General features: G+C 36.7%; 1 protein-coding gene across 2 annotated transcripts in view; it reads right to left on the bottom strand.

The window, feature by feature from the left end:
• GLRA3 (glycine receptor alpha 3) overlaps positions 1–26,715 on the bottom strand; it is a 174,146-nt gene that overhangs the window by 136,849 nt on the left and 10,582 nt on the right. For both annotated transcript variants that reach the window (XM_043487336.1, XM_043487337.1), the window contains exon 2: positions 1,222–1,349. In XM_043487336.1, coding sequence (XP_043343271.1) covers positions 1,222–1,349 — 128 coding nt within the window. The remainder of the gene's footprint in view (positions 1–1,221; positions 1,350–26,715) is intronic.

The following is a 26,715-nucleotide window of genomic DNA, read 5'->3' as shown; positions in this document are numbered from 1 at the left end:
TCCATGTCCTGGCTATTATAAACAGTGCTGCGATGAACATTGGGGTGCACGTGTCTCTTTCAGATCTGGTTTCCTCAGTGTGTATGCCCAGGAGTGGGATTGCTGGGTCATATGGCAGTTCTATTTCCAGTTTTTTAAGAAATCTCCACACTGTTCTCCATAGCGGCTGTACTAGTTTGCATTCCCACCAACAGTGTAAGAGGGTTCCCTTTTCTCCACACCCTCTCCAGCATTTATTGCTTGTAGACTTTTGGATAGCAGCCATCCTGACTGGAGTGTAATGGTACCTCGTTGTGGTTTTGATTTGCATTTCTCTGATAATGAGTGATGTTGAGCATCTTTTCATGTGTTTGTTAGCCATCTGTATGTCGTCTTTGGAGAAATGTCTGTTTAGTTCTTTGGCCCATTTTTTGATTGAGTCATTTATTTTTCTGGAATTGAGCTGCAGGAGTTGCTTGTATATTTTTGAGATTAATCCTTTGTCTGTTGCTTTGCTTGCTATTACTTTCTCCCATTCTGAGGGCTGTCTTTTCACCTTGCTTATTGTTAAATGTTAATAATTTAAAAGATGAAAGTGCTATCACATTATTACAACTTAAACTTCATTGACTGTTAATTAGATTGAATATTCTTATTTAATTTTTGCAAATTGTCTGAGAATGTCTCTACCAAGATTTTTTTGTTTTCTTCTTTCAAAATTTATAAATTACTGAGAGGTCAAACACACCACAAGTTTTTCCCAAGAATTTTGTATTTTAAAAACATTTTTCTATTGTCTAATCATCTATCTAGGCATTTTCTAAGAGTTTCCTTTTGTCACCTTTCTCTTTTAAAAAAAAAAATTATTTTGTATGGGGGTATAGTGGATTAACAATGTGACAGTTTCACGTGAACAGCGAAGGGACTTAGCCATACATACATTCAACACATGTGTTCATTCTCCCACAAACTCTCTAAGGGTTTTTTTAACTAATGTCACTGTGACCATCACTTTATAATGTATAAAAAATCGAATCATGAAGCTGTACACTTAAAACCAACGTAATGTTGTACGATCCAAAGAAGGCAAATTATGATAGCTATTAACACGAGAATATATTTCTTCTTTGATCAACATGGTGCTTGGAGGATTATTGGAAATAAGTATTAGAATTTGGGGGAGAATCAATTTGGAAATTTATCTTGCTTAATTATATATATTGTAGTAAGCAGAACAATTACCTTTAAAATTGGGTCTGATTCTGGCATCATACCCCGACGTCCTTCCCATTAATTTATCTAAAAAGTCAGAAGGTGACATTGGGGCACTTCGAGACCTTGCACTGTCTGTTTCCTTTGTTGCAACCAAACTGCAAGTGAGGAAAGAAAGAAAAAGATTTTTACCAAAAAGTCTTCCTAACAGTTGTTACCTTAAAATGTAATATTAAAATGCTAAGCACAAAGTACCTTTGAAATCAAACCCAAAAAAAGGTTTATATACTGTAGAGTTAATATTATCATGACAGGTATTTATAGATTTACAGTCAGAATTCACACGTTTTCACATGTATTTAGCAGTGACAATATTTGTGTTAAGTCTGGAAACAAAGCTACTCCAAAGTATTAGGCTTTCAAAATTTGTATTTATCCAAACTTTATTTCTGATTGCAATTTTTAGCTAAAATTACCCTGTGTGATTCAAGAATAAGAAAATGTGAATGTTCAGCTGTGAAATATAGCTCCTATAGCTTTTATAGAGGAAAAACACACCACCTTTTTTTCTTAACAGCAATAAAACTTCTGCCCTAAATATTAAACAATAATGTTCTTTTCATCAACCAGAATGAGTGCTTCCTATATTAGTAACATATTCAGTTACATTTATTATGCTTTCACTGTGTGTCTCTCTTCTACAGTACATTTTGTTCAGATCTAAAATGTGTGCGTGGAGATTGAGAAATTACCATAAATGTGGTTCTGTGTACTTGGCTATTATCCAATGAGAAGCTGTGTCCGGGAAAGGTAGAGGGTTATTGTAATTTTTTTTCATTCAGACATGTTCCTTAGAAGCCAACAAGTGACTACACCCCCACTCAGCTCCTCATTTACCTCGGCTAGTCCCCAGAAGGTCTGGGCCTGCTTGCTAGTGTCAAATGAATCTTTTTATCTACAGAGCTTTGCTCAAGAAAGTGAAGTAGACTTTCTGAGGACACATGTGTTTGAATATATATATATATATATATATGTTATATATATATAATTATAATAATAAAAATAAATATATATATATTTGACCTGATGTTACTTCCTAGAGATTGTCAGTAATCGCATCCTCAGCTCTGTCACTCAGAGCGTTATCAAACTCTGAACCTTTGTGGTCACTCTCAGAAGTATCAAGTTATTAAATTCCTCCTGCCAGAATTTCCAACAAGTAGTGAAAATGGGCTTAGAGCCATAACCATTAAATTACCTACTACACTCATATATTCAGTAATTAATAAGCATAACTGTAAAATCTAATATCAATGATAATGTGAGAAAAACATTTATGAAAGTATGGTATCACAGCTAACAGCATCTATTAACTCTTGTCCTGTTCTAGAGGATGTATCTAGTTCTGGACAGTCTAAGTCACTTATCTTCCCAATAACTCGAATTCTGTCTCTCTTGCTTTCTCTCTAAACAGAAGCTTCTTCTCTCCCTATTCTGTTGCCTCCATGTTACTTTGTAATCCTTTATCTCTGATCATTACTGGTCAGTTGAACCGCTTGCCATGGTGATCTCTGGAAAGTTTATTCTAAAGTCACAATAATCATCATAAAAAAAAAAAAACCTACTCTCTTCTCAATAACTCTAGAACTTTCCCCTACCATCTGGCTTTAAGAAACTTTTGCCTGTCCTTCAGCATTTGCTCATTTTCCATAGTCCAAGAACAGTGAGCAGAAAAGGGCATTGTTGGGGTTCTCCTGGCTACATACTGCTGCTTCTAAACTACCCTGGGTTTCCTTTGCAAAACCCTTCCTTTCAGTTGTTAGAAAATAAAATTCTACATTTTTTACCAACAAATAAACCAACTTACCTGGATCTCAATACTCTGCCCATCAACTTTTAAAAAATAATAGACGACTGCATACCCTGAACTGGCAAGCACTCACATTTTGAATTTGTGGAGAAGGTTATCATAGGTTATCTGGGTCAGCTCTGTATGCAGTGACATATAGTCCTAGAAGAGAGATGCAGTGGAATATTTGATTGTGAGTAGAAGAGGAAAGGCGGTGTGGCCACAGAGGCAGAGATTAGAGGGGTGTGCCCATAGCCAAGGAATGCCAGTGATCAACAGAGACTGGAAGAGGAAGGAACATATTCTCCCACAGTGCCTCTGAGGGAGGGCGGTCCTATTCACATCTTGTCTGGAGCCCAGTGAACTCATTTCAGACATCTGGACTCCAGAACTGTGAGAAAATAAATTTTTGTTGTTTTAAGCCACCCAATTTGTAGTAACTTGTTACAACAGTCATAGGAATCTAATAGAAGCCTTCTGGTGAATTTTTTTACTCCACTTTTCAACTGAAGAATTACTCTTCTCTTCTTCCTGCAATTTATTTTCTTTATTATTTGTTTAATTGGAGGATAATTACAATAGTGTGATGGTTTCTGCTATACATCACCATGAATCAACCAGAGGTACACACATGTCCCCCAAATCCTGAACCTCCCTTCCACCTCCCTCCTCCCCCCTCCACCCCTCCAGGCTATCCCAGAGCATGGGCTTTAGGTGCCCTGCTTCATGCATCAAACTTGCACTGGTCATCTATTTTACATATGGCAATGTACATGTTTCAATGTTATTCTCTCAAATCATCCCACACTCTCCTTCTCCCAGAGTCCAAAAGTCTGTTCTTTACATCTGTGTCTTTCTGTAATTTCCATCTCTCTGTTGGTATTTTGTGTTTGGTGAGATACTATTGTCATGACTTTCTTTCTAGTTCTTTGGGCATGGTATCCTTTAGTTCTTTGAACATATTTAAAACAGCTGATTTTATGTCTTTGGCTAGTGACCTTTCTGAACTAATTCAGTAAAATCTACATTCTTTATCATATATGACTATGGGAATATCTGTTTAGTTGACTTAGAGACCAACTAATAATTAGACAGTGATTTTTTTTTTAAACTCCTAGGGCTAGTAAGTCTCCCAGTATTTTCTGGGGGCCCTAAGTTCATGGGCCTATTCTTCAACATTGACTCATGCAGTTGATGAATCTGCTGTAGCCTTACCTTCCTATTTGCGTAAAAGATCCAAAGACACCAGAAGGAGCTCAGGGTCATGTTGGTATTCGTTTGCTAGGGCTCTCTTAACAAAGTACCACTGACTGATGGTTTAAACAACAGAAATTAATTTTCTCACAGTTCTGGGAGCTAGGAATCCAAGATCAAGGTGTTGGCAGGGTTAGTTTCCTTCGAGAGCCTCCCTCCCTTGCTTCTAGGTGGCCGTCTTCTCTCTGTGTCTTCACATGGTCCTTCCTCTCTTGCATCTGTGTTCTAATCTCTTCCCAGAGGGACACCAGTCACGTTAGGTTGGAGTCTACCAATGTGACCTCATTACATCTTAATTATCAACAAATAAAGTCACATTCTGAGACCCTGGGAGTGAGAACTTCAACATGTAAATTTTGAAAACATGCAGTTCAGCCCACTATACTGGATCTCATGACCACAGATATATGTGTGGACTTGTAGATGCCCAGGAATATGTGGGGCTTTTCAAAACCCCTATGGATATTTATCCTTCCACTGCTTTTTCTTTCAAGCTTCTTGGTTAGTCTGTTGTTTGCATTCACTGTTCTCTACTGCCTCAGGTACCCATGAAGTTAAGAAATACACAAACGTCTTCAGGAAAAAGCAAACGGAGTCTCCCAGAAAACCTCCAGAAACGTAAAATCAGGGCAATTTTCCAAGAATATGATTTTAAAGAAATTCGAATTCCATCCTGTCCCCTCTGTAGCTGCCAGGCTGCTGTTTTTACTGTGACTGTGTGCTATTGGCTTACAACGCTACCAAGGAGCTCAGAAAAGAGGAAGGGAATAGGGCAAATTACAAGCCAGAAATCCCATTGTTCTTACCAAGGTTCAGATGTTTTCCTTGATTAAACTACTTCATGGATTACTGAAAGTCTCTGATTAATTACCAGAGTTCTGAAAACGCTGATTGTCACTTTTTTCGACAGTTTTCTCATTGCTTTCACGGAGGAAGGAGTTTACAGAAGTTGGTATTCTATTAATTTTGCTATCACTGTTCTGACAGTGTCTTCCCAGATTCCTTTTTGTATTTGTTTTATTGTATTTATGATTTAAAGAACCACACTGCTCACAGCTCCATCCATCTTTCTCTGCTTGGTAATTATGTTTACTCCCATGGTAACAGCTAATTCCCATAATACTATTTTATAGAACTCTTTAAAAATATTTTCTTGTAAGTAATGTAAAGATTCGCTTTTAAAAGAAAAGACACAGAGTTTACCTTTTGGGTTGCCCTGTAATGAATAGTCAACAATTTTAATTAACTAACTACCAGTAAATTTTCAGATATATTAAGTATCATATAGCACAATAAAGAAACAAAACCATGAAGGGCAACACATGTAATTAAGATTCATACTGCATGCCTACAATTTTAGCAAAATAGAAGCAATTTGATTTCTTTAGGCAGATAAATGCTAAATTTTAATGATAATTGCTTGCATTCATACAGTACCTAACTTCCAAAAACGTCTGTCTTTTCCTAATACCTTTTATTAACCTACTTATAAAATAATTTTTTTCAAATGTTACATCTAACATTAATCTTAAAATAGAATAAGAGGCTGGGAAGAAGATGGAAGAGGAGTAAGATGGGAAGATCACAAGCCTCCCCCCAAATACATCAAAAACTCATCAAGATACAGAACAACTCCTACAAAGCAACTTTTGGGTGACAGCAGAAGACCCCAGGCCTCCAGGGGGACAGGCTAAGCTCCCTGAAGTGAGAACACAGACACAAGTCACCCCCAACAAGAAATCAACACAAACCACCCAACCAACATTTCCCTCCAAGGGCAAAAATCGAAAGGAAGATGTAATACGACCCTAAAGCCTGGGAAAAGGAGACCCCAAATGGAGCAAGTTAGAAAAAAAAGACGAAAAAACAGAGAAATACAGCACAAATGAAAAAGCAAGGTAGAAACTCACAAGACCAAATAAACGAAGAGGAAATAAGTAATCTCCCTGAAAGAGAATTCAGAATAATGATAGTAAAGATGCTCCAAAGACTTGAAATAGAATGGAGAAAATGCAAGAAGCATTTAACACAGTTAATACAATCACCAAGGACATAGAAGAAATAAAGAATAAGCAAACAGAGATGAACAACACAATTACTTATATTAAAAATACTCTAGAAGGAACCAATAGCAGAATAACTGAGGAAGAGGAATGGATAAGTGAGCTGGAGGATAGAATGGTGGAAATTACTGCTGAAGAGCAGAATAAAGGGAAAGGAATGAAAAGAATTGAAGAAAGCCTCAGAGACCTTTGGGACAATATTAAATGCACCAACATGCAAGCTATAAGGGTCCCAGAGGAAGAAGATAAAAAGAAAGGCACTGAAAAAATTTTTGAAGAAATGATAGTTGAAAACTTCCCCAACATAGGAAAGGAAAGAGTCAATCAAATCCAAGACATGCAGAGAGTTCCCTACAGGTTAAACCCAAGGAGAAACACATTGAGAGACATATTAATCTAGCTAACAGAGACTAAGCACAAAGAAAGAATATTAAAAGCAGCAAGCGAAAAGCAACAAGTAACATACAAAGGAAAACCCATATGATTAACAGCAGATCTTTCAGCAGAAACTCTATAGGCCAGAAGGGAATGGCAGGATATATTTAAAGTACTGAAAGAGAAAAACCTACAACCACGATTACTATGCCCAGCAAAGATCTCATTCAAAATTAACAGAGAAATCAAAAGCTTTACAGACAAGCATAAGTTAAGGGAATTCAGCATGACCAAACCAGCCTTGCAACAAATACTAAAGGGACTTACATAGCCAGTAAACACAAGAGAAAAGAAAGACCTACAAAAACAAACCCAAAACAATCAATAAAATGTCAGTAGGAACATACGTATCAAAATAATTACCATAAATGGAAACAGATTAAATGCACCAACCAAAAGATACAGACTGACTGAACGGATACAAAAACAAGACCCATATATATGCTGCCTACAGGAGACCCACTTCAGACCTAGAGACACATACAGACTGAAAGTAAAAGGATGGGAAAAGATATTCCATCCAAATGGAAACCAAAAGAAAGCTGGAGTGGTAATCCTTATTTTCAGACAAAATAGACTTTAAAATAAAGAATATCCTAACAGACAAAGAAAGACACTACATAATGATCAAGGGATCAATCCAAGAAGAAGACATAACAATTGCAAACATCTATGCACCCAACATAGATGCATAGACCTATGGAGCACCTCAATACATAAAGCAAACACTAACAGGCATAAGAGGAGAAACTGACAGCAACACAATAATAGTAGAAGACTTTAACACCCTAGTTTCATCAATGGACAAATCACCAAAACAGAGAATCAATAAGGAAACACAAACCTTAAATGAAACATTAGACCAAATGAACCTAACTGATATCTTCAGGACTTTCCATCCAAATGCAGAAGAATACACTTTCTACTCAAGTGCACATGGAACATTCTCCAGGATAGACCACATCTTGGGCCACAAGTCAAGCCTCAGTAAATTTAAGAAAATTAAAGTTGTATCAAGTATCTTCTCAGACCACAATGCTATGAGACTAGATACCAACTACAGGGAAAAAATGGCAAAAAACACAAACTCATGGAGATTAAACAATACATTACTAAATAACAAAGAGGTTACTGAAGAAATAAAAAGAAATCAAAAGATTCCTAGAAACAAATGACAATGAAAACACAGTGACCCAAAACCTATGAGACTCAGCAAAAGCAGTTCTAAGAGGGAGGTTTATAGTGATACAATCATACCTCAAGAAGCAAGAAAAGCATCAAACAGACAGCCTAATGCTACATCTAAAGCAGCTGGAAAAAGAAGAACTAAAACCCCCAAAGTCAGCATAAGGAAGGAGATCATAAAAATCAGAGCAGAAATAACTGAAAGAAATGATGGAAACAATAGCAAAGATTAATAAAACTAAAAGTTGGTTCTTTGAAAAGATAGACAAAATTGACAAACCACTAGCCAGATTCATCAAGAAAAAAAGGGAGAAAAATTGAATCAATAAAATTATAAATAAAAAAGGAGAAGTTACAACAGACAACACAGAAATACAAAGGATTGTAAGAGAATATTATGAGCAACCATATGCTAATAAAATGGACAACCTAGAGGAAGTGAACAGATACTTACAAAAGATCAGCCTCCCAAGACTGAACCAGGAAGAAGTAGAAATTATGAACAATTCAGTTACAAACACTGAAATTAAAACAATGATCAAAAATCTCCCCCAAAACAAAAGCCCAGGGCCAGATGGCTTCACGGAGGAATTCTATCAAACATTTAGAGAAGAACTAATGCCTAGTTTTCTGAAACTCTTCCAAAAAATTTGCAGAGGAAGGAACACTTCCAAACTCATTCTGCAAGGCCACAATCACTCTGATACCAAAACCAGGAAAAAACAACACAAAAGAAGAAAATGACAAGTCAATATCATGATGAATACAGATGCAAAAATCCTCAACAAAATATAGCTAACAGAATCCAACAACACATTAAAAAGCTCATACACCATGATCAAGTCAGCTTTATTCCAGGATGCAAGGATTCTTCAATATACACAAATTAATCAATGTGATAACACCACACCAACAAATTGAAAGATAAAAACCATATAATCATTTCAATAGATGCAGAAAAAGCCTTTGACAAAATCCAGCATGCATTTATGATAAAAAATGCTTCAAAAAATGTGCATAGAAGGAAACTACCTCAACATAGTAAAGGCCGTATATGAAAAGCCCACAGCAAACATTATTCTCAATGGTGAAAAACTAAAAGCTTTCCCTCTAAGATCAGGAACAAGGCAAGAGTATTCACTCTCACCACTATTATTCAACATAGTTTTGGAAGTCCTAGCTATGGCAATTAGAGAAGAAAAAGAAATAAAAGGAACCCAGATTGGAAAAGAAGTAAAACTCTCACTGTTTGCAAATGACATGATACTATACATAGAAAACCCAAAAGAAACTATCAGAAAATTACTAGAGCTAATCAGCAAATTCAGCAAAGTCACAGGATACAAAGTCAATACACAGAAATCATTTGCATTCCTACATACTAACAATGAAAAATCGGAAAGAGAAATTAAGGAATCAACACCATTCAGCATTGCAATAAAAAAAAATAAAATATCTAGGAATAAACCTACCTAAGGAAATAAAAGACCTGTATATGGAAAACTATAAGACACTGATGAAAAAAATCAAAGACGATATCAACAGATGAAGAGACAGTCCAATTCCTGGATAGGAAGAATCAATATTGTGAAAATGACTATACCACCAAATGCAATATACAGATTCAATGTGATCCCTGTCAAATTACCAATGGCCACAGAACTAGAACAAAAAAATTTACAATTCATATGGAAACACAAAAGACCCCAAATAGCCAAAGTAGTCTTGAGAAAGAAGAATGGAGCTGGAGGAATAGACCTTCCTGAATTCAGACTATACTACAAAGCTACAGTCATCAAGACAGTGTGGTACTGGCACAAAAACAGAAATATAGACCAATGGAAAAGATAGAGAACCCAGAGATAAACCCACGTACCTATGGGTAACTTATTTTTGACAAAGGAGGCAAGAATATACAATGTGGCAAAGAAAGCCTCTACAATAAGTGGTGCTGGGAAAACTGGACAGCTACACGCAAAAGAATGAAATTAGATCACTACCTAATGCCATACGTAAAGATAAACTCAAAATGGATTAAAGACCTAAATGTAAAACCAGAAACTATTAAACTCTTAGAGGAGAACATAGGCAGAATATTCGATGACATAAATCAAAGCAAGATCTTCTATGACTCACCTCTTAGAGTAATGGAAATAAAAACAAAAGTAAACAAGTGGGACCTAATTAAACTTAAAAACTTTTGCACAGAAAAGGAAACTACAAGCAAGGTGAAAAGACAACCCTCAGAATGGGAGAAAATAATAGCCAATGAAACAACTGACAAAGGATTAATTTCCAAAATATACAAGCAGCTTATACAACTCAGTATCAGACAAGCAAACAACCCAATCAAAAAGTGGGAAAGGGACCTGAAGACACATTTCTCCAAAGAAGACATACAGATGGCTAACAGACACATGAAAAGATGCTCAACATCAGTCATTATCTGAGAAATGCAAATCAAAACTACAATGAGATACAACTTCACACCAGTCAGAATGGTCATCATCAAAAAGTCTACAAACAATAAATGCCAGAGAGGGTATGGAGAAAAGAGAACATTCATATATTGCTGGTGGGAATGTAAACTGATACAACCACTATGGAAGATGGTATGGAGACTCCTTAAAAAACTAGGAATAAAACTACCATAAGACCCAGCAATCGCACTCCTAGGCACATACCCTGAGGAAATCAAAACTGAAAAAGACACATGTACCCCGATGTTCACTGCAGCACTGTTTACAATACCTAACACATGGAAGCAACCTAGAAGTCCATCGACAGATGAATGGATAAAGAAGCTGTGGTACATATATAATGGAATACTACTTAGCCATAAAAAGAAATGCATTTGAATCTGTTCTAATGAGGTGGATGAAACTAGAGCCCATTATACAGAGTGAAGTAAGCCAGAAAGAAAAATATAAATACCATATACTGACATATATATGGAATCTGAAGAGATGGCACTGATGAATTTAATTTCAGGGCAGCAATAGAGAAGCAGACATAGAGAACAGACCTATGGACAAGGTGGGAGTAGAGGAGGGAGAAGGGGGATATATGGAGAGAGTAACACAGAAATTTACAATACCACGTGCAAAACAGATGGCCAATGGGAATTCCCTGTATGACTCAGGGGACTCAAACAGGGGCTCTGTGACAGGCTGAAGGGTGGGGTGGGGAGGGAGATGGGAGGAAGACGGGAGGGAGGGGACATGGGTGTACCTATGGCTGATTCTTGTTGATGTATGACAGAAAACCACAAAATTCTGTAAAACAATTATCCTTCAATTTAAAAACATTTTTAAGGGTTAAAATAGAATAAGAACATTAAAAAAAAACTTTTCCTCTCCTATCAAGCAATCATTTATTCATTGTAATGGGTTATTATAAAAGTTTCATATTTGGACTAATGTGCAGAATAAGACAGTGAATATTTCCCAGTAGTTAGAGATGCCACTGTATATTCTTTTTCTCTAATTATTACCCCACATTCAAGCTAGTGGTCAGTACTAACACGCTGGAGACATGTTATGTTGTAGCTTGTATGGTGTGTCATCACATTACTTAAGAACCCCAGGAATTCTGCACCCCTAGGGGAAGATAACAGGATTACACAATCAAAATATAAGATTTTCTGTGATTAATGTATGATTCCACTAACAGTTATTTCTGCACTTGACTTTTAACATAAAGAAATAGAGAGTAGCAACAGTATGCTGTGTTCTACCTGCTTCCTCTCTGTATGTATCTGAATAGAAGCAAGATGACTCACCACCATCTTACCAGATAGTTACTGAGCCTCTTCCACAGAACACATACACACACATTATACCTGCACTGTCCCAAATTCCTGGTGGAATGTCTTAAACTCTATTACCAAGAACTATCTCAAATTATTTGAATAATTAAATAATAAAACCAAACTTATTATTTTTGAATAAGATGAAATTATTTTAATAACTGAATAATAAAACCAAGAATATAATTGTTTGAATAAAATGAAATTATTTGAATAATTAAATAATGAAATCAAGAGTACTATTGTTTGAGCAAGATGAAATAGTTCTTGATTCTTTTAAGGTTAATAAATTATTGTGTTAATCTTTTAATATTAATTTAAATTAATTTTAATTTTAATCTTTTACTTCTAAAGATTCACAGTTTTGACTCAAAAGGAATTATCAGCAAAATTACATTGGTTATTTGGCTTAAAAGCATTTCTACTCAGGCTATCCCTCCACTTATGAAAGTGATGGAGGCTGTGCATATGGGCAGGCTTCCAATCACCTACTATTCTTGCTATGGTATATTTTTTCTAGATCTTTCTTCCAATTACAGTAATATCTGAAACAACACTGTAGACTGTAGTAGACTGTCTTCAAAGAACTGTAATCATTTAAGAAAGCTGATGGTAATAAATACATGCATACATAGTGTGGCACTCCACATGACCAATCTGGAATCTTATTTTAATTTTTAAATAGTCAACATCATCTCTAAATACATACTCAAAACTATGTTTCTTAAGTTATTAAAACTCAGGGTAGAGGGAGCTACCATATGATCCAGCAATCCCACTATTGGGCATATATTTGAAAGGATACATGCACCCTAATATTGATTGCAGTGCTGTTAACAATTGCCAAGACATCAAAGCAACCTAAATGTCCATCAACAGAGAAACGGATAAAGAAGATGTGGTACATATATACAAAGGAATACAACTCAGCCATTAAAAATAATGAAATAATGCCATTTGCAGCAACATGGATGGACCTGGAGATTACAATATTAAGTGAAGTAAGTCAGACAGAGAAAGACAAATATTATATGACATTACTTATATGTATAATATTAAATAATGATACAAATGAGTTTATTTACAAAACAAAAACAGACTCACACAGGTAGAAAAAAATCTTATGGTTACCAAGGGGAAAGGGATGAGGGAGGGATAAATCAGGAGCTTGGGATAAACATCATCCTACATAAAGAAGACAGATAACCAACAAAGACCTACTGTATAGCACAGGGAACTCTACTCAATATTCTGTAATAACCTAAAGGGAAAGAATATATATATATATATGCATAACTGAATCACTGTGTTGTACACCTGAAACTAACATAGCATTGTAAAGCAACTATGAAAACTGAAAGTGAAAGTCGTTCAATAGTGTCCAACTCTGTGTGACCCCGTGAACTATAGTCCGTGGACTTCTCCAGGCCAGAATACTGGAGTGGTTAGCCTTTCCCTTCCCCAAGGGATCTTCCCAACCCAAGACCTGGACTGAACCCAGGTCTTCCGCATTGCAGGTGTATTCTTTACCAGCTGAGCCACAAGGGAAGCCCAAAATAATCCAATATAAAATAAAAATTTTTTTAAAAGACATAAACTCAGGGTAAGGGGAGGCAATAAGAAGAAATCTAAGATGCATTTAGAATGAATTTTGGATAGGAAACTTTTTTCTTTGGTCTAAACCTCATACTTTCAACACAACTGTCGTATTTACAGCAAGTTACTAAGTTGTTAGCAAATCACTCATGATCAATACTTTTGAAGGAAGCACCTTTGGATATTTTAGGAGTCTTTTGTTTATGAAAAATCTCTGCACTGATCTGCCTGCCTCCCACACTTGGATTGTCATTTCTATGCTGTACCAAATACTAAATTTACTATTAGCTTTCTCAGAAAGTCTATGTGGGCTCATACACATTCACATCATGAACACTTTTTTCACTTAAGAATCTTATATATTCTTATTTTTATAATGACATGCCACTTGAAAGTTCAGAGACTTCAATTTCTGAAAGACTGACAGAAACTTATTTTCTTAAGCATTAAAATCAAATATTAAAATTCATCAAAAAGATAAGTCTCTTTCCCTTCCCTTGTACTCCCTCCCTTCCCCTTTGACGAAACAAGAAAGTAAAATCTACCCAAGTTTGGAAAACAGAAATAACCACTAAATAATAGATGCTTTAAAGATGAATATAGTTGCCTGCTAAAATGCACCTTAAAATTGAGAGAAAATATGAAAGCTGTAGCTAGGAAACATAATGTGGGTTTGAGACAAGTCTTGGCACCTGGGGGCACAAATCTTTGTGTATCTCTTTTCCTGAGTTGGTTTGCCCAGAAGAAAAAGTGACCTGTGGGGAATAAATCAGTGCTCAGACTCCCGAGTAGAGAAGTTTCAGGGTATATGGGAGAAAAACAGTTGGACATGTATTCTCTAGCTTTAGAAACCAGTCCCATGGGGTTACAATTCTTAGTGGGGGCAAAAAAAAATCACATCATTAGTTGCAAGTTTCTGAGTTGTCAGAACAAGCAGTTGACACTTCAAGCCTCAGTTTGAAAAATAAAACCCAGAATGGGAGAGATGAGCCAGTTCTTCCCAGTTCTTTATGGTTTTAGTCTCTTTACAGGAGAACTAAAGAGAAACTGAGACATCTGAGAACACCTGCAGTTTTGAGCATTTTGCACTAAAGCATCATTCCTTCCTAAAGAGAAAGGACTGTTTGCTGTGATGACACAGGAAGTTTGGAAAATCTGGAAAACTTAGCAGTGGTCACAGGACTGGAAAAGGTCAGTTTTCATTCCAAAGAAAGGCAATGCCAAAGAATGCTCAACTACCACACAATTACACTTATCTCACCCACTAGGCAAAGTAATGCTCAAAATTCTCCAAGCCAGCCTTCAACAGTTCATGAACCATGAACTTCCAGATATTCAAGCTGGATTTAGAAAAGGCAGAGGAACCAGAGATCAAATTGCCAACATCTGTTGCATCATTGAAAAAGCGAGAGTTCCAGAAAAACATCTATTTCTGCTTTATTGACTATGCCAAAGACTTTGACTGTGTAGATCACAACAAACTGTGGAAAATTCTTCAAGAGATGGCAATACCAGACCACCTGACCTGCCTCCTGTGAAACCTGTATGCAGGTCAAGAAGCAACAGTTAGAAAAGGACATGGAATGACAGACTGGTTCCAAATCGGAAAAGGAGTACATCAAGGCTGTACACTGTCACCCTGCTTATTTAACTTATATGCAGAGTACATCATGAGAAATGCTGGACTGGATGAAGCACAAGCTGGAATCAAGATTGCCGGCAGAACTATCAATAACCTCAGATATGCAGATGACATCACCCTCATGGCAAAAGGCAAAGAACTAAAGAGCCTCTTGACAAAAGTGAAAGAGGAAAGTGAAAAAGTTGGCTTAAAACAACATTCAGAAAACTAAGATCATGGCATCTGGTCCCATCACTTTATGGCAAATAGATGGGGAAACAATGGAAACACTGACAGACTTCATTTTGTCGGGCTCCAAAATCACGCAGATGGTGACTACAGCCATGAAATTAAAAGACACTTGCTCCTTATAAGAAAAGTTATGACCAACGTAGACAGCATATTAAAAAACAGAGACATTGCTTTGCCAACAAACGTCCATCTAGTCAAAGCTATGGTTTTTCTAGTAGTCGTGTATGGATGTGAGAGTTGGACTATAAAGATAACTGAGCATTGAAGAATTGATACTTTTGAACTGTGGTGTTGGAGAAGACTCTTGAGAATCCCTTGGACAGCAAGGAGATCCAACCAGTCCATCCTAAAGGAAATCAGCCCTGAATATTCATTGGAAGGACTGATGCTGAAGCCAAAACTCCAATACTTTGGCCACCTGATGCAAAGAACCGACCCATTGGAAAAGACCCTAATGCTGAGCAAGATTGAAGGCAAGAGGAGAAGGGGACAACAGAGGATGAGACGGTTGAATGACATCAACGACTCAATAGATATGAGTTTGAGTAAGCTCCGGGAGTTGGTGATGGACAGAGAAGCCTGGCGTGCTACAGTCCATCGGGTCACAAAGAGTTGGATACAACTGAGCGACTGAACTGAACTGACTGGACTGATTCTAGAACATCTTTGGAGATTCAGAGATATAAATAAAAATTAACAGAATACTGGGATCTTAATTCTTACCATTGTGAGCAATGTGCCAGTGAAATATAATTATCATTTTAAAGTGATCTTGTTCACCAGCCCAGGTTGGATGCATGAGACAAGTGCTCGGGCCTGGTGCACTGGGAAGACCCAGAGGGATCGGGTGGAGAGGGAGGTGGGAGGGGGGATCGGGATGGGGAATACATGTAAATCCATGGCTGATTCATGTCAATGTATGACAAAAACCACTACAATATTGTAAAGTAATTAGCCTCCAACTAATAAAAATAAATGGGGAAAAAAAAAGAGTCAAGGACTCTTAAAGCCAAATTTAAATAAATAAATAAATAAAGTGATCTTGTTTCCCCCTGCAGTTTGGTGAGGCCTGGGATATTTTAATTAACCTAACAGTACAAATGGAGTTGCTTCCTGATCTCTCAAGCACAAGATTCATATAAATATGGTATCATTTTTTTCTCATAACGACTTTTCTAGCTAGATATTATTACTTGTGTATTACAGATGAAGAAACTACAGGGTGTTTTCTCCCCAGGCCAATCAGACATTGAATTTATAAGCCAATATTTTAAGTCAAATTAAACTTTCCACTGAAAACACTAGACTAGGTTCAAAAGAAAACAAAACAAAACCATGCATGAGAGAGCTAAAAACACAGTGAAAAAAAATCATGTGGCTAAGATCTAAGACAGGTTTCCCTGGTGGGTGACTTAGCAGTAAAGAATCTGCCTGCCAATGCAGGAGACATAGGAGGTGGGGTTCGATCCCTGGGTGGGGAGGATCCCCTGGAGGGGGCCATGGCAGCCCACTCCAGTATTGTTGCCTGGAGCATCCCATGGACATAGGAGCCTGGTGGGCTACAGTGCAGAGAGTCGGAAATGACTGAAGCAACTCAGCACAACATAGCACAAGGATCTAAGACAAAGTAAACTCACAGAAGTAAACCAGGTACTTTAGGGATGGCAGCAAACTTCAGAGTACCAGCTGAGTGGTTAACAATCTCTGTACACATGTTGAAAGCTTTATGGATTTTAGGGACATAAAAAGGAGTGAATACCTATGAGTTGGTTTGAAAGCACAAAGAATTACAACTGTTGAATAAGAATGAATCAAAAATACAGAGGTCTTAGCAGGAAGCTAAGCATCCCTTGAAATTCTCACTGTTTCTGAAACTGGAATAAAATAGTCACAGATTGCCAGCAGCCTAGCTCTCTAACAAAAGCAAACATAAAGCAAACTCTTACTATTCTCACACAAGCTTGTTTCTCTTCCATTCTTCCCAAACTTTGCTAATGGCAACTCCATCTTTACATTTTTCAGGAGGAAAATCTTTGATAACTCAACTGTTCTTGGATTCCACATATCATATTCATATCCATCCAGTTTGTCCTACTTTCTAATTTTATCAGTAATCCAACCACATCTCTATCTTCAGCTCCTTTGGTACAACCTACCAGTCTGTTTACTCAAATTTTTTGACACTCTTCTCTTCAAGGGTGGAACTTAATCTTCCTCTTCTTGAATGATCCCTATGCAAAGTAACTGCTTGATGATGCAAATCCTGTAGTTTAATTGTAAAATGTGTTGCTATTTCCACTCAGCTCTCTTTTGGATTATTCACTCTTCCTCAGCCACTCAAGTAGCTACATAGAAGAAAATCAGTAGGATTCACCAACCCACCAGTTATCAGACTGAGACACCTTGAAATCAGATTCTCTACTCCAGTCAAGCCTTCATGTAGCTGCAACCAAGGCTGACATCTTGACAGTAGCCTAATGAAAGATTCTTACCTAGAACATCTATTAATACTTAAGCTGTTCTTGAATTTCTGACCCATGGACTAATTATTCATTTTTCTTTCAACCCACTACATTTCAGGATAATGCGTTATACAGCATTAGTTAAGTGACATCAACTCTTAGCTTTCTGGCTTGAGCACCAAATAGATGGAAACATCATTCACCAATATAGGACAGTGTGTAAATGGAGACCAGCTTTGAAAGTATGACAGTGGGTTCAATTTTGGACCTGTTGAATTAAAGTATGGTTTTAAAACATCTAAGAGAAATTTACCCAGTATAATAGGTTATCTCCATTGAAAAACAAAAATATTTTTGATGATTTTTTACTGGATGCTTTCTTTGAAAAGTTTTAATAAGCATGCTGGCATCTAAGGGCCCTCACACTTGCCACTTCTTCTGCTAGGACAGTTTCATCTAGAATCCACCATATTGCTCCTTCATCACCTTCAAGTCTTCACTCAAAAGGTCTCCTTGAAATTGTCTTCTCTTCTGCATATATACACTACTATATGGGCTTCCCTGATGGGTCAGTGGGTAAAGAATCTGCCTGCAATGCAGGAGACTTGCAGAAGACCCAGGTTCAATCCCTGAGTCAGGAAGATACCTTAGAGTAGGAAACGGCAACCCATTCCAGTGTTCTTGCCTAGGAAAATCCCACAGACAGAGGAGCCTGGCAGGCTACAGTCCATGGGGTTACAAAGAGTCAGACATGACTGAGTAACTAAGCATACACGTATAAAAAACAAACAACTAATAAAAACCTACTGTATAGCACAAGGAATTCTACTCAATACACTGTCATGGGTCATATTTAAAAAGAATGCATATGTACATGTATATGTACAACTGATTCACTCTGTTGTACACCTAAAACTAACCCAACATTGTAAATCAACTACACTCCAATAAAAATTCATTTTAAAAAAGAAAAAGTCTTCCCTTCTCACATACTCTCTCTTCCCTTCTCACATATTCTCTCTTCCCTTTCTGTTTCTGCTTTACTTTTCTCCATAAAATATATCATGAGCTAAAATTACTATTTATTCCCTCTTAATTTGATGTTTTCCTCTATTAGAAGATAACATCATAAGAGCAGGGATTTTTGCTTACTTACTACTGTATCCCCAAATCCTGGAGCATTGATTGGCAAATAGGAGATATTATATAATTTTTTTTGGAATATGAATAAATAGTACTTGAACTATGTCATAAGATGGATAAACTATATATATATATAAAATCAAGAAGATTTGGAACTCAGTAAGCTTTCAATAAATCATATAATGTGTTATTATTTTCACAGACATTAGGTCTTCAAGAGAGCAGTTCAAGTAAGGATATGTTTTCCCAATGATGCTATCTGATAAAGTCAGTGATTCAGCTCTTTCAACTTTACTGTAGCTCCAAAGAGCAATAAAAGCACCCTTTATTTGATTTAGAATATTGCTGTCTCTTTGGGAAGTAGAGCACATAGAGCCTTTGTCCAGATGCTACTTTATATATTCTTTCAAAAAAAAATATCTTCCTTGAAAAGATCAGGAGCAAGCTACAGCAAAAACTTCTAAAGATTATAGTTCATGCTCTTATTCCCTTTAAATACTCTTGGTAAATCATTTTTTTTAACCTGAGAACAAAGTTGTGAAGTGGGCATTTACAATAATTAGGTTTAAAATTATAAACTTAAATCTTTAGTTTTATACACATATATAATTACACTAATCACTGTAGGCATAAGTGTTTCAGTAAAAGTACACTGAATTTCCCAAATAACAACAAAAGCAAGTTTTTAGGAATCTAAGAATATATCAACAACAAAATTTCAAAAATTTTATAGAAGAGTAAAATGAGCAGGTTGCCAAGATAAGACAAAGAAGAGGATTTGAAAAAAAAAAAAGAAGAAGAGGATTTGTTCTTCTATATTTTATTTAATATGTATCATATAAATATATGTATGTAAACAGACAATAAAGGAACACATAAGTAATCAAGATGATTAGAGATTGCTGTAAGTTCTCAGGTGAAAATATCCAGGATGACAAAACAAAATAAATGAGAGCAGCCATGCTGGATGGCATGGTTGATGAAGACTTTCTAAGAGACTGAAATGTGAGCTGAGTGGGAGCAAAGGCAAGGATGTCTCTGGCAGAGGTAACAGGTTCAGACCACCAGCGCAGCAATAACCAACCACATATTATTGGCAAAAATAACAAATTTGATCTATTTCATAGCATGAATATAAACTACTTTCAGATGGTTAAAGCTCTAAGTATGTAAATAATGAAATGTATGTTTTTAAATAGTTTAAGAGCAAGTGTGTGTATTTATTCCCTCTTTCTTGTAATATTTTTAAAAATAACACCAAATATACCAAAAGAGGTATAAACGTTAATTAAAAGACAACAGGAATGAGATGTCAGCAAATAAGAGATTCCTACAAGTTCTACAAGATGAGAAAAGAAGAACAAATAGAGAGACAGATGGAGAGACAGAGGTGAGGGAGAATTTTCAGAAATAGATAAAAACATATATTTTCAAAGTGAATGAGCCCACTGAGTCCAAATAGAGAATTATGGTAGACCTATTATTGAAAAATTGCCAAACATTAAGATTTAAGAGAAGATCCCAAAGGAATTTGAAAGAAAAAGGAAAACACAAAAGAATGGCAAATGGGCATTTGTATATGCTACCAGACAACAAGAAAAAGCCAGCAAAGTTCTTGCTGGCTTGTTCTTTCATTCCATATATCCAATCGAGTATTACAGCCAATCTATGAATCAAAGGAGAAGTTGTTAAGCAGCCACAAATTCAAGGAATGGAACAGTATACCTGCATAAACATTCTCTTGAGAAAATCATGGAGAATATACTGTAGTGAAATGAGGAAGTAAACTAAGAAATAGAACCCTGGAAGTAGTTGATACAACTTAGAAAGTAGCTGTGGGATTTCTTCAGATGAGTTCTCTGTGAAAAACATCAGAAAACAATCTGATTTTTATTGGAAGAAAGAAATTTAGGAAGGTCGTTTTGCTATCAGGCTCACAGGGGCATGAAGTTTAGAATATGTGCCTAGAATTAAGAGTGTGAGGGAAAAGACAGTGAGTCTTTGAAGAAGCATTTCTTATAACTAAAGGCAAAGGAAACAAAACATAAAACAGTAATAATAGAAGAATACTGTTCAGATTATGGAAAAGGCCTTCAGAATAAGTAAAACACATTTAAAACTGATTGTTCTTAGGAAGGACAATTAAGTGCAATGAAGATGGGATGGAGATGGGCTATGAACAATGTTTCAGCTTTCTGTCCCATTTGATTTTTAATCCATATGCAAATTATACTTTGAAAAAAAGATTATAGTAAAGGATTTTAAAAATACAAGAATTTATTTATAACTTGTCATGGACAAGGCAAGATAAAAAAGGAAGGCTGATGCATTTAGTACCTACACTTACTCTTTGTCTTTGTTAGATGCTGAAAAATGTACAATATGCCTAGCATTGTTTGGAGGCTTTGAATTCAGCAAAAACCAAAACAAACCAAAATCCTTTATTTCCATGAGTTTATATTTCAGCAGACTGGGACACAATTAACAAAACCTATTACAAAGTAGTAAATTCTTTGCTATTTTGAAAGGAAGGAAAATTTAGAGCAAAGCAAAAGATAAACAGAAGTGACAGGACTTGGGGGACCTGTGAACACTTTACATAGAGTTGTTAGGGTAAGCTTCACTGAGGAAGGGTCACTTTATCCAGGTGTTGAAGGAGGTCACAGAGGTGGCCACCTGAAGCAAAGTATCTATTCCAGGTAGAGAGAGCAACCAGTGCAAAGGTCTAAGCCAGGGACACACTTGATGTATTCACAGAACCAAAAGGGACCAGAATCAAGTTAGAAGGGGGGGATAATAGAGAGAAATCAGATCAGAGGATTAAATGGAACAACAAACCACTTGTGAACATATGAGTCTTTATAAGCAAATTGCTTTTACTCTGAGTGAAATGGAAGTTGTTAAAGCAATGTGTAGGCACCTGGAATGGCTTGCCTTTCATTTGTGAAGAATCACCATGACTGATCTATTAAATCAGACTAGAGTGGGGCGCAGATGTTTGGCAGAGATCAGTTAGATCATAGCCAGAGTTCAGGTGATGGTGGCTCAGACAGAGTTGTCATATTGGAGGTGATGGAAATTGGTCATATTTTGATGTATTTTGAAGCTTGAGGTAAGATGATTTTCTAAGAGATTAAAGAGAGTAGTCAAGGAGAAGTTCATATTTTTGGCCTACACAACTGAAGAAATCTGATGAACTGAAATGGGGGAAACGGTGAGTGAAGCAAGTTTACAGCAAGACTTCAGAGACTGATTTTGTACGTGTGCAGTTTGAGATGTCCATATGACATCCTAGATATTGAGTATGCAGTTAGTTGATTGGGTCCAAAGACTGGGAAAGGACATCTTTTTTTTATTGTTTGGAAAGTGCTATAGACAAATATTTGATATTTGAAGCCTTGTGACTAGAGGAGGTGACCAAAGAAGTAAGTACAAATGGAAAGAGAAGAGATGGGGAAGGAGAGAAGAAAACAGCAAAGCTGTTTAAATGAAGTCTATACAATACATTGAAAGGCAGCATAAACAGTCATTGTAAGAGGGAACTTTATGGTCTGTATTTAAATTACTGACACATCTTCCTTATGACCCACCACTATCTGATGTACCATTGTTGGCATCAATAAAAATTTAAGATCACCTAGATAGCTATCAATGTGTTTTTTCTTAAATCTCTAATGTAATCCTACTTTAGATTTGTACAGCAGTAAGCAAAATAATGTTCAAGCTGGTTTTAGAAAAGGCAGAGAAACCAGAGATCAAATTGCCAACATCTGCTGGATCATTTGAAAAGTAAGAGAGTTCCAGAACAACATCTATTTCTGCTTTATTGACTATGCCAAAGCCTTTGACTGTATGGATCACAATAAACTGTGGAAAATTCTGAAGGAGATGGGAATACAAGACCACCTGACCTGCCTCTTGAGAAACCTATATGCAGGTCAGGAAGCAACAGTTAGAACTGGACATGGAACAGCAGACTGGTTCCAAATAGGAAAAGGAGTACGTCAAGCCTGTATATTGTCACCCTGCTTCTTTAACTTATATGCAGAATACATCATGAGAAACGCTGGGCTGGAAGAAGCACAAGCTGGAATCAAGATTGCTGGGAGAAATATCAATAACCTCAGATATGCAGATGACACCACCCTTATGGCAGGAAGTGAAGAGGAACTAAAAGCCTCTTGATGAAAGTGAAAGAGGAGAGTGAAAAAGTTGGCTTAAAGCTCAACATTCAACTAAGATCATGGCATCTGGTCCCATCACTTCATGGCAAATAGATGGGAAACAGTGGAAACAGTGGCTGACTAATTTTTTTGGGCTCCAAAATCACTGCAGATGGTGACTGCAGCCATGAAATTAAAAGACGCTTACTCCTTGGAAGGAAAGTTATGACCAACGTAGACAGCATATTAAAAAGCAGAGACATTGACAACAAAGGTTCATCTAGTCAAGGCTATGGTTTTTCCAGTAGTCATGTATGGATGTGAGAGTTGGACGGTGAAGAAAGCTGAGCGCCGAATGAATTGATGCTTTTGAACTGTGGTGTTGAAGAAGACTCTTGAGAGTCCCTTGGACTGCAAGGAGATCCAACCAGTCCATCCTAAAGGAGATCAGTCCTGGTGTTCATTGGAAGGACTGATGCTGAAGCTGAAACTCCAATACTTTGGCCACCTCATGCGAAGAGTTGACTCATTGTAAAAGACCCTGATGCTGGGAGGGATTGGGGGCAGGAGGAGAAGGGGACGACAGAGGATGAGATGGCTGGATGGCATCACCGACTCAATGGACATGAGTTTGAGTAAACTCCAGGAGTTGGTAATGGACAGGGAGACCTGGCGTGCTGCAATTCATGGGGTTGCAAAGAGTCAGACACGACTGAGTGACTGAACTGAACTGAAGCAAAATAAGGCTATTGTACATTTTCTGAAGTATTAAGTGTTTAAAGAAATATCGTTGAGTGAAACAAATAGCAAGTACAAAACGATAGTTATTATTAAATATAACTCTTGAGATCCAAGAGACTTCAAATTAGCATCCTCTCCTCCACTCCTCAAAATACCAAACTCAAGAAATTTTTTTCAAAAAGATTTAAAAAAATTGGGATCAAACTGATGTTACAAAGATGACTTGGGGGAAATTATCTATCTGAAGACACACTGGCTTCCTAATGTTGAATTGAAAATGATACCTCCGTGCCCCACCTCATTCAAAGCCCCACATAAAAAGGACAAAGACAGGCCCCAGGCTACACTTGCCCAGATTTTCCTTCCAAACTCCTCAAATAGAAGACTAAGTTTTCTCTTCTAGGGTAGAATAAATAAGAGGATGGTAAAAGGTCAAAACAAATTCTTGATGGGACCTCTCACCCCCCGAAAGAAAACACATGAAGTGGGCAAACTTTATACTTCCTCTAATTAAAATTTTTTTCTTTAAAAAATGTAAAAATCACTCTGTGTTTCTTTATGTGCACATACATTTATATAAATATATGGAATATGATCTTGGAAAAAAAGCACACCAAATCATTTCAGTCATTCATCTAAGGAAAGGATTAAGAGCAGTGGTGAAGAAGGTGGGGGAGGGTGTTGATCTACCTGAAATATTTGAAGTTTCATACCAAAAACACAATCATGTATTACTTAAGTAATATGGGTTCACATAAACCCCTGGAAACTGATTTTAACTAAGTGTCTATAATGATTAAATTCATAATTATAAATACAGATGCATGGGTTTTGAGCATCAATTGCTAGCTACAGCAGTTGCATACTTTAGCATTTCAAAAAAACACTAATTACATTCTAAAGTCCAATGGCAAAGTTCACTGGAAAATATGTTAGCAATATCACCTTTTCTTTGTCAAATCAGTGAAATACCACTTGATTTCTTTAAGCCAATCATGAATTTCAAAAATAATGTTGACCCTCTCTTGCTTCTGGGAATGGGTATTCTTTCTTTTCACTCTGACTTATCCTAAAAAAACTTCCTCCTTTAGCCTGATTCTAAACCCTAATCTCTACAAATGATCTTCTGAAACTCTCTTATTTAAATTGTGTCCACTCACCACACACACACAAACACACACACACCAGGAGGCATAAATTACTTCACCACCTCTAAATATTATTTTTTGCAACTGAAAAATGACCAGGGATTTTTATCTGACTCTGGAGTACAGTGTACTCTTGGACAATAAAGCCAATAAAAACACTGAGTCATCAACAAAATCAAAATTAGAAAGGTAAAATCTTCTTGGAAGAACAGACTTAATTTTCTTTCAGTCAGGAAACACTCAGGGCACCCTAAGAGTTTCAGTGGTAATCCTTCAAAACCCAGAATGTGCCCCAATCACATGTTTGTCTTAAAGAATTTTATTAGTTCTTTTGCTTAAATGCCAGGTCCTCCACATTGCCTTTATTAGCTTAACTGAGTGGGAACTGGTCTCTTCTACACTGGATTCTTACAGGCCATCTGTTCTCATCAATCACCCGTTTCCATTGTGGACACCTAACACTTTCATGCCATGATCTCCTCTGCTAGCTGGAAACTTTGGGTAATGAAGCAGAGACTGGATCCCATCACTCATCATCTCACTGGAACTAAATCAACAAATAGCACTAATATATAACTTCACTGGCTTCCCTAGAGGCTCAGTGGTAAAGAATCTGCCTGCCAATGCAGAAGACACAGGTTACATCCCTGGGTCAGAAAGATCCCGTGGAGAAGGAAATGGTAACAACTCCAGTATTCTGGCCTGGGAAATCCCATGGACACAGGAGCCTGACGGGCTGCAGTCCACGAGGTCGTGAAACAGTTGATACAACTTAGCAATTAAACAACAACAGCTCAATTTGATAAAGTGTGAGTATTCTGAAATTCAATCCAAGAGTATATTGTTTCTTCTATTCCAAATATACCTCAACCAGTTTAACTTGTCCAAACATCACTGCGTGTGGTTTTTTGTTTTTTTATTTTTTATTAACAGATTTTTTTTCCATTTATTTTTGTTAGTTGGAGGCTAATTACTTTACAATATTGTAGTGGTTTTTGCCATACATTGACATGAATCAGCCATGGATTTACATGTGTTCCCCATCCTGAAGTGTGTGGTTTCGGAACTAGTGATGATTAAGAAGTAATTACATCAAACCAATGTGCAGGGAATGTTAAGAACTGTATTTCTCTTCTGAATCTTATTTGACAAAACACTTCTTAGACCTTTAAAATGTGCATAAAACTTGTTTTATAAACATTCTGTAAATTTCATTTTAGTCTATGTCGACTGTACCCAAAATTTCATAAAAATACCGTAAAAATAAGGGGGTAAAAGCACTGTAATCCCACCAGCCAGAAGTGAGTGATACAGAAATCATCCTTTTACTTGAGATATTTAACTGAGTTATACTTACAAAAGAAGTGATACAGCAGAAATAGTACTGCTTGACTTTGAACTGATCGTGCTTACATCAATGAACGCTTACTAATAAAATGTGTTTTTATAAATCCCCAAATCAACCAGATTGAGGGCATAAAAGAATGATATTTTAAAGCACCAATCTCTGGGTCTCTGAATCTGAAAAGATGTACACACAGAATATTAAAACAGAGCCATACTCAGGTGTCTTCCATAATAATATTGAACCAACAGAGCACTGACTTATTCAGGTTATGGTAGCTTTTCCCTTTTGTGTGACGACAAATGTTTATGTTAATGTCACCTTTCAGTGGAATGTGTTCTGACTTAAGCATATCTGAGTTACTGGACACTTTTTTTTCTGTGGTGACGGAAGCCCTACATTTACCTGATTGTTACGTCCCTTTAAGGATAGAGAAATGATGCAGAATGAAGGGAATCA

The sequence above is a fragment of the Cervus canadensis genome, chromosome 14, assembly GCF_019320065.1.
Source record: "Cervus canadensis isolate Bull #8, Minnesota chromosome 14, ASM1932006v1, whole genome shotgun sequence".
Taxonomy (NCBI): domain Eukaryota; kingdom Metazoa; phylum Chordata; class Mammalia; order Artiodactyla; family Cervidae; genus Cervus; species Cervus canadensis.
This window is presented reverse-complemented; position numbering and strand designations above follow the sequence as displayed.